At 33.5% G+C, this 9,809-nt stretch overlaps 1 protein-coding gene across 2 annotated transcripts in view; it reads right to left on the bottom strand.

Moving 5' to 3' along the window:
* Positions 1–31: 31 nt before the first annotated feature.
* LOC106107412 overlaps positions 32–9,809 on the bottom strand; it is a 35,321-nt gene continuing 25,543 nt past the window's right edge. The window contains exons 3-6 of one of the 2 annotated variants that reach the window (XM_013288258.1): positions 4,450–4,555; positions 3,573–3,715; positions 1,573–1,670; positions 32–351 (exon numbers count right to left, since the gene is read on the bottom strand). In XM_013288258.1, the coding sequence (XP_013143712.1) occupies positions 85–351; positions 1,573–1,670; positions 3,573–3,715; positions 4,450–4,555 (614 nt within the window). In that variant the 3' untranslated portion in view covers positions 32–84. Of the gene's footprint in view, positions 352–796; positions 1,141–1,572; positions 1,671–3,572; positions 3,716–4,449; positions 4,556–9,809 lie in introns of those variants that run through there. The other variant, XM_013288257.1, reaches the window with a different exon arrangement.

Genomic DNA, 9,809 nt, shown 5'->3' with positions numbered 1-9,809 from the left:
AACAAAATATAAAATCAAATTGTTTAACAGTTTCATTAAACTGCATGCACCCTGCAAGCGCGTTAGCAAAAAGTCCGTGTATATTTACATTAATATCTGCACGTATGTAAATGGTATTTGAATGGAATAATAATAAAATGAAACTTTTCCTGTAAAATGATAGTAATGATGAAAAAGCTGTTTACCAGGCATGAGATACTGCATATTAAGAGCCTCCTCTCTTTCTCGCTCGCCGCGCAAGCAAATGGCGGCCGATGAAAACAAAATGGCCGACAGCAGCGACAAACCGACGCCACACCACGCGACTATGTACGACCAGTCGTACCAAACGCGAGCGTTATCTCGCAATATCTGGTTTATACCAAGATATTCAGCATCGAGGAATGTTGTGTAGGTGTGTGTACAGTATTCATCAAGTGTATGTATGTACAGATATGTTTGTGTTGAAAATATGAAATAGGTTATGTTAATCATGTAGAATGTACAATCCCAGAGAAGATGTTAGTGTTATTTGTAAGTAGAAAGCGTATTAGTTCCGTACAACATGGGGTAAACCAGATATATTAAGATATAGCGCGATTATTGATTGATTGCGTTAGGGACGATCGTACATTGGTCGTTTCGTTATACGCAGTAGCCACGTTTCATAGAAACATGAAAAGAAAGAGAAAAGCATTTTGTTAGTGTGAGATACTTACACATCAAACAATTTAGTTATAGTTTAAATTATCCTTTCATATGGGATCTTCTAAACCATAAAATAAATGGCTATAAACCACGAGAAACATTTTTCTTTCGACTTTTGCCTATGATTTTAAATGTTTATACAAATATGAAACCAATAAAAATATATATTCATCCAGGATCAATAAATACACAAGAAGTCCACCATCTGAAAGTCAAAACATTCCAAAACCGTGAAGCGTTAATCAACCACCGAGTTGTCAAGATGGCGGCCGCAATGGCGGTCTGACCTGGCATTATGTACTGCACGTTATTCTGTTGCTCGCGGCGCTTCTCTTTGCTGAGGCAAATGGCCGCCGAGAAGAATAATATGGAGCTTCCGAAGGAGACACCGACGGCTAACCAAGCGAGTATGTACGACCAGTCGTACCAAATCGCTGAGTTGTCTTTTAATACCTGTCGTGAGTTTTGTTACACGCTACGTATTAATTATTGTATCATCTATTGTCATTTGTATTAATTACTAGCATTCGCCCGCGACTAAGTCTGCGTGGAATTAAAAGAAAAAACAAAATTGAGTAGTCTATGTGTTCTTCCAAACTATCCTCTACATCTACACCAAATTTTATCATAATCCGTTCAGCAGTTTAGGCTACAAACTATAACAAACATCCATCCATCCATCCATTTAAACTATCACATTTATTATATTAAGCATGAAGTATGATATAAGATTGAACTGACTGGTCCATTTAGAGATTGTTTTCACATCTGCATTTCTGCTTTCGATCCTAAACTCACTTACTTCCAGTTACCTAATATCCTGTGAAAAAGTTCACTCAAGACTAAATCTCTGGTAATCTTTAAGCGTACAGCGTGACAACTTACATTGGGCCACTGCTGATAGTATTCCTCTCCTACGACCTTCTCCTTCTCGTAAAACTCCACTCCGTGCCACAGAGCCATAGCACCTGCAGCCAGCAGACCTGAAAATACAACACAAACTCATAAGGATCACTTTTTAATGTTTTTCAATCCTAAATAAGATCTTTAGGTTTCTGAAATTTAAATAAAAATTGTTTAAGTCGTGAAGATTTCAATAGTAAAATCTTAATAGAGTACTTTCATGTCGTAAACGAATAGTCAAATCCGATAGAAATGAGAAATTATAACAAACCTATCAACAACTCTATACCTTTATAAGGCTTTAATCAGAAACTCACTAAAATATGTATGTATCATCAGTTTTAACACGGTTTTTAAAATCCATAGATATACAAATGACATTGTCAGCCAGTGAAATCTTCTTTACATACAATAAAATTGGAGTGTCTGTCTGTAATATCAAAAGAAAAATTCCATATTTCGGGAAGATGATGTATTTGCGTTGCTAATAACGAAAATCGCATTTAAAAATGTTTTGTCTGTCTGTCTGCAAGCCGCGTTTGTTCCGTGTAATATCCGAAACGGCTGGGCCGATTTCGAAGGGATTTTCATTTAAGGGTAGCTGACATTGACGGGCATATTACAGGCTACTTTTTATCTTAGTATTGCATGGACGAAGTCGCAGGTAACAGCTAGTGGACAATATAATTTCTCATATCCATTGAATTCGTCTTTAGATTTAAATGGTACTCTTGAAGAATGGTATTGCTATTAAATTTTAAAAGGCGCAGTCTTGGCAGTTCTATAAAGTATTATATTGTAATAGTATTGGCGTTGGCTCAACATTACAGAATGATTTGAACGGAAGCAAGCCATGTGGAAGTCATATTTAAAGATGTATTAAGAATGTTCTTCAATAAAACATTTATTTTTAAGTGTGATCGTTCATTACCAAATTGTTGATTCTTTAAAAGAATTTATATGTTAAATTAAAAATTAATATACGACGTACCTTGTAATGTTACTTAATATCTATACTATTATAATAAAGCGTAAACACACACTTCTTTGTTTTCTAAGATGTCAGCAATTACAGCTTATTTTTGAATAATACTTTTTTTAATAAAAAGCCCTACACTTACGTCACTTTTTAGGCTTTATATTTTCACGCCATTAAACTAAGGGTGTAAATATTTTTGATAAAACCCTCATGTGGGAAAGAGACCATAAGTTGCTACCAAGAAAGAAAGATTGAAAAGATTTGTCATGTCATGACATTTTGACATTTGCTTTTGATAATTTGACAAATGTAAACAAAATAAAATTTTCATAATTACACGCGGATGAAGCCGCACGGGAACAGTTGTTTATACAAGTATTTCCTTGATTTCTAGAAATTAATTCTTATTTTAATTTTTGCATAGGGCGGTAATAACATCGGCGGATGTGTAATAATTATAATACAATGCATGTAATATAAGGTGTGGGCAGAACTATAAGCGTCTATCTCGATATAAATGGCGCCTTGAATGTTTCGTGACGTCAGAAAATATTTACATCATTGTTAGACTGATTATTCAAAGTATGCATCAAGTGCGATAAAACAATATGCAAAGACATTTGAATATGACTCCTTAATATTTGTTTTATTTTAGAATACTCTCAACTCTTAGGAGTTGTTAATAAAATGCTAGAAATAGGAAATTTTGGGACATTTCAGACAAAATACATGTTTTATGCAGCAATCGAAAAATCTGACTAGTTGTAGCTTTTTTAATTTTAAGAATTTCATGGATTTAAATTAGAGATTAGAGCACCTATCCATCTAGAGAATCCAAAAATGTAAAATAGTTTGAAAGTCTGTATAAATAGTAGCTGCCCCCAGACATAACTTCAATCAGACGATCTTAATATGCTTAAAACTGTCCATTAAGACTTAAGTGCGTCAATAAAAAACTAAAAGTAAACAGAAGTAGTGATTAGAAACAAGATATCTCACTTACAAGTGACAAGCATGAGTATAGCAGTGGCAGTAATATTGCCCGGGCTGCGCTTCCAGCAGCCAACCACGCCAGTCCAGAACGCGATGAAGAGCACGAGGAATGCCACTATAAACAGCGCCACTGTTGACCGCGCCATATGCAACCTGCAACCCAACATAGATACCAGTTAATAAACAGAGGAAACCGGTTATGACATTAAAGGTGATAAGGCAGCAATTTTCAGTAGTAATAGCCAATGTCGTAAACGGGCTTCTACTTTAGTAATTGACTAGCTGTTGCCTGCGATCCGTCCGTGTGAATTGAAAAAATAAATCCTATATTACTTACTAATAACGTAGCTTTTTAAAGGTGAAAGAATTTTTGAAATTGGCGCAATAGTTTTTGAGCTATTTCAATAAATACAAACATACAAATCTTTCTTCTTTATAATATTAGTATAGATTAAAATGGTTGACTGTTTATATATCTGTAAAACTAAGTCTTTATGGATTAAACACACTTGTTGGTATTTTCCATCGAATACTGAGTAAATGTTTAAAAATAAATAAAGACCTGCCTAAAACAAACCCGATGAACGTGCCAAGTGTAGTAAGTGGACGTAATATCAAGCATTTGTTACTTGACCCACTTGTTTTTATTCGTTGTTGCTCTGTACCGTTTGAATGGTCATATGTCTGTGAGCTGTCAACTTTACACACATGGTTTCATATGCCACTACCTACCGAATTATATCTAAAAAATCTACTTTATTGTTTTTCTGTAACTCCGGGGGAAACAATTCAAAAACATCGCATCATATTTACCAGTGCTCAATCGTGCCACTGACGCTCTAATTCAGATTATAAATGAAAAGTCTGATAGAAAATGTAATCTTTACCTGTTCATGGCGTCGTCTGAGAATCCTTTAGTCTCGTTGTTCTCGTCGGGTATAAAGTAGTCCACATTGCTGCAGTGCGTCTCCACCGGCGATAGGTAGATCTCAACTGAAAACAATAAAAAAGTATTTTCAAAATCGGTCCACCATGGCCAGAGATATCGGATAACACACATAAAAAAATAAACATACGAATTGAGTACCTCTTTTTGGAAGGTCGGTCAAAAAGAAAATCAGATACTACGAGTAAATCTAACGAGAAGGGGGGCTTAAGAATTACTAGGCCTTAGTTGATCACATTGACCCAGTACTTTGGCTAATACAAACACTCATTAAATCATAACATTAGTATCCGAAACTGTCAAAAACTTGGGTGACTTTTTATAGAATAAAGGTAGTGGATAAAAAAGACGCAAGGCAGGCAATAGACCCAACATAACAAACAAAAGTACTATTCCACGTCATTTTATGTCGTCCTGGTAATCCCCTTTCAAAAGGAATTCAGTCTGAATAAATATTTTATTCGTCATTAATAGGTTTTCCTTGTAGTTTGAGATGTATGCTTCTTGTGTTTTAAAACATATTTAGCTGTAGCCCTTTGAAACGAGACAAAATAACATTGTGTGTACAAAAGCGACGGATAAATCACGTAAAGATATGTTAGTCATTTGCAAGTGTTTCATGATCAACGTCTATGACTCAGTGCTTTGGCATTTATAATGTTCATATTCAAGTCGAAGCGGATTTAACAAGTAAATATGTATTTTTTATCTAGCTACTACTTATCCCGCGACTCCGTTCGCGAGAATTAAAAGAAAAATTAGTAAACTAGGTGTTCTTCCAAACTACCCTCTACATGTCATACTTCATTGAGATCCGTTCAGCGGTTAAGGCTACAGACTCTAACAAACTTTCCTTTCATCCGTCTTAACTTTCGCATTTTTCATATTACAAGTAGTAAGATTGAATCAATGTTTTGGAAATTCAAAGTCATTGAAACAAATGAAGTTAAATTTGTTAGCTGCAAAAGATTTATTCCGTTACGATTTATGAGAACCGCCATATAATATTAATAGAAATCGATTGAAAATTAGAATAAATAAAAAAGCAGTAAAACAAACTGTTTTGATCTCAATAATAATAAAAAAGTCATTAAAAACGAACGTAATTAACGACGTACGCTTTTTGCTACATTCCGTTACATCACGCAACAATCAGGCCTGTATAGAATGAAGCCGAGGTAAGGGAGAGGGGCCAGGGGAGGGGATCAAATGCCTGCAGATACAACGAACCAGGAAGATTACCTTCAGGTAAACTGACTACGCCCGAGTAACTCGGCACATTCTATAGGGGTCAATGTACATGAGATGTTTTTCTCTTAAAACTTTTACAAACTAATGGGTTTATGTATAAGCTCCCTAATAAAATAGCATGTTATAAACTGCACACTCTGTTTATGTAGTCATATGGGCTTCAGCTTAATCAAGTCCTATGGAAAAGATATGTATAAAATAAGAGGGCCATGTAATTAATCATCAGAGGTCCATAAATTTAATAATTAAAGGAATACTTATGGCAATAGTCATCAATATTATTCACGTGTTAACTGCAGTTCATCTGAATCGTCTATTGTTCATAGAATCAGAGCAAAGAATAGCTAACACTTCAACTTTTGTTCCATTAATGCGATTGTCAATATGACTGATCGATTTATATCTTGCAAATAAATAAGAAACATTACCTAAAAAGAGTTTAGTAATGATATACGCGACTAACTACTCGTATACCGCTATGACACTTCGAATAACTTCTCACTTTTAAATGCTTTGTAAAAAATCACAATAAGTATAGCATCATGATCTCCCCTACCTTATCCTACTCCCGCAAGGTCGGCGCAACGGGTTTTCCTTCTCCAAATAACTCTGTTATCCGTCATCTCAGTCACCACTCCCATCTTGATCATGTCACCTTTCCCGCAATCCATCCATCTCTTTCTAGGTCTACCTCTACCGGTGTACTCCTCCATATTCATAACTAACGTCCTTCTTACGCTAACCTTTTACTCCTTATTTTATCAACTACTGGGGCTACTCTCAAACTTCCTCGAGGAAGTTCGAGGAATCACAATAAGCATATCGACAAAAACAATATGAATAATTAAATTAAATAAACAGAATATACTTAAAAGTTTTCATTAAAGTTCTGAAAATGCAACAAATACTCATCTAACGAGATAATAGATAGGTCCACTGGCATGAAAAAAAAAAAACAAATACTGCAGCATTTAGATAGAAATCAAATTAATATAGAAGTGTCATGTGAGAGTGACGTCATACGACTGAACACCGAATAGACACAAGGTCGTAAATCAGTGGCTTGTGCGAATGAATATTCAATGATCAATGCACAAGCGACACACGTATTGTCCGACTTGGCTTGGTATGTGTCCCCACATTATCAAACTAGATGGTGCTCGAGACTTCGCATGCGTTAAAAAAAAGTTATAAAAGCCTATGTTATTCAGTGATAACATAGCTTTTTAATGGCGTAAAAATTTTTAAAATCGGTCTAGTACTTTTTGAGTTATTTCAATACATTCAAAGACACAAATATCCCTCTTTAATATTACGAGTAGTATAGATATAGGCTAATGGAATGCTTGAGATCTGCCATAGAACAGTATCGAGCTTAATACATAATTACATAGAGGTAACAATAACTGTGGTTAACCTCTGCCACTTTACTTTCGAGAAATTGCGACAGGCGTTAAGTTTGGCTAGCACTATACTCTTTTACTATAAACTTGGTGATAATAATATTTTTTGAGAATGATTTTTAATATCGTTGGCTAACATTATAAGACGACATTCGCTTTTCTCTATTAATTAGCGCTTTATTTAAGTGAAACTGATTCGTATATATGTGAAAGTTTTTTTTATTTAAACAACACACTTGTCCTATGGAGTCGCAGAGCCATAAACTATTTGTTAGTGAAATTTTATTTTATTTGGAGTTATGTTTTAAAGATTTACCTTATGTCTGACCAAAGGTAGATCGGATGTCATTTATACCTATATCTTTCGAGTTTTGTGACTTACTAACATGGCAATTAACTTCAATAAATTGTTATTTACGAAATATCGATATTATTTTTGTGAAATTATACAAAGCTTTAGAAATACCAACATTTAATTGTATACAATTTTCACAACGCATTAGCAATATTTTCCATAGGTTCCTTTGCCAGATTAGTATGAGAAATTAGACGTCCCAGTCGTACTGCGATTTCATAGCCAAACAAGACAACATAGAGAAAGTCGAAACCGCGTCCTTGTTGAATGCGCACAGTAAGTGTTGGTAATTTCGTAAGTATTTGTATTTAGCTTGCAAACTGTAGTTTGACCTGTACTGAAGCCGGTTTATTTTGCATTTAATAATGACGAAATAATAATCATAATACAATCAATTTTAAGATAAATTAAATTCGATTTGGATTGAGGAATAAATTATTTTACTTGTATTTAATACTAGCTTTCGCCCGGACGCCGTCCGCTTTAAAAAAGGGTGTAAATTAGCCTATGCTTACGTCCAGAATCTCGTCTACATTTAACATAATTCCATAGAAATCCGTTCAGCCGTTTACGCTACAAACTCTAACAAACAATCATCCATCCATCTAAACTTTCGCATTTATAATATTAGTATGATTTTGGTTTAAATTTCAATAGTATCATGTAGTTAATTAACGCGTAACTTTCATACTAGCAAAGGAAAGTCACTGGTTTCTAAGGTCATATGTCGGTCTTTAGAGGTTAACTTGAAGTGGTTGTTACATACTCGTCTCTCTCATTAATTATAGGATAAACAGAGAAAGACTAACTGCGTCTGGTTTTGTCTTTGCTATAACTGTTGTTTTCCAATAGAGACTATTTTTTTATAAAAATATACTAACATCGCAATTACTCTGTTTAAAAAATAGAGACAAGAATATGTTTACTTTATAAAAATAATAAAAAGAATGGCGTTTAAAATGAAATGATAATTTGATAATGAGAAATCTGTGTGTAAAATTTAAATAGCCACAATAATTACAGTACCCAATTTACTCAAGATAAAATCAAGAATATTTTAATTAGAAGATACTTATAATTGAAAAAAATAAAACAAAAGTATACATAATTATAGGTTACAAGAACATACGAATGCAAAAAAGACTCGAGACCAAACGGCCTTCACTTTATGAGGAACGAAGACGTTGATTCGACGTCAATTTAAACACTTACAAATTAATGTTTAAATCATTTACGAAAATATGTAATGTACAGAGTGAAGATTGAAATCTTGCATTTATGTTCGTCATATTAAAAAGGATGCTATAAAAGAAGCTACATTCGTAATTGAAGGATAGGCAAAAATGTCCACAGTTTAGGGCAAAATTATTAAATAACTAGCATTCGCCCGCGACTCCGTCCGCGTGCATTATGAAAATTTTATTTTATTACTGACTTTTGTTAAATTATTAATTGCAAATGTCAAAATGACATAACATGATGACACACCATGACACCCTTGCTTTTTTAATGTTGGCAGAAACTATGGTCTCTTTCCCACATTAGGGTTTTTATGAAAAATATTTACCCCCTAATTTAATGGCGTGAAAATATATAGCCTAAAGGTTGACGTAAGTGTAGGGCTTTTTATTAAAAAAGAATTATTCATAAATGTGCTGTAATTGCTGACATCTTAGGCAACAAAGAAGTGTGTGTTTACGCTTTATTATAATAGTATAGATTAACACTTAATTATTGAATTATTTTGCCTAACACTGTATGCATATATATTTAATATCAACATTCATTATTAATTATCTTAATAATAAAATACTAATGAAAATATGATCGCGTACAGTGGTTCGTAAAATAAGAATATTACATATTTAACCAGAAGTTCATCAACACAGACGATTTTACATTCCTATTGTTTTATGCATGTCCATTATATATACGGTTATATGCATTATTACGCAAAAAGGAAGTCTTAAGCTTCGTATGTTCTTATGCAAAATTTTAATATCTTACACAATGATACATTTATAAACGTATTTTAACAAATGTTTAATTCTATGAATGTGTCATCAAAACACTTTTTATGTTATAAAATATACTAATATTATAAAGAGGAATTGTATTTTTGAATTTTTCTATGTATTGAATTAACACAAAATCTACTGGACCGATTTCAAAAATTTTTGCATCAATAAAAAGCTATGCTATCAAAGAGTAACATAGGCTGCATTTTTATTATTTTTTTTAAATTCACGGGCGAAGTCGCGAGCAATAGCTAGTATTACTTAAATATTCGTA

This window comes from Papilio polytes, unplaced genomic scaffold (assembly GCF_000836215.1).
Source record: "Papilio polytes unplaced genomic scaffold, Ppol_1.0 DF822067.1, whole genome shotgun sequence".
In the NCBI taxonomy this organism is placed as follows: Eukaryota; Metazoa; Arthropoda; class Insecta; order Lepidoptera; family Papilionidae; genus Papilio; species Papilio polytes.
The sequence above is the reverse complement of the archived record's forward strand: the minus strand, read 5'-3'. Positions and strand labels throughout refer to the sequence as shown.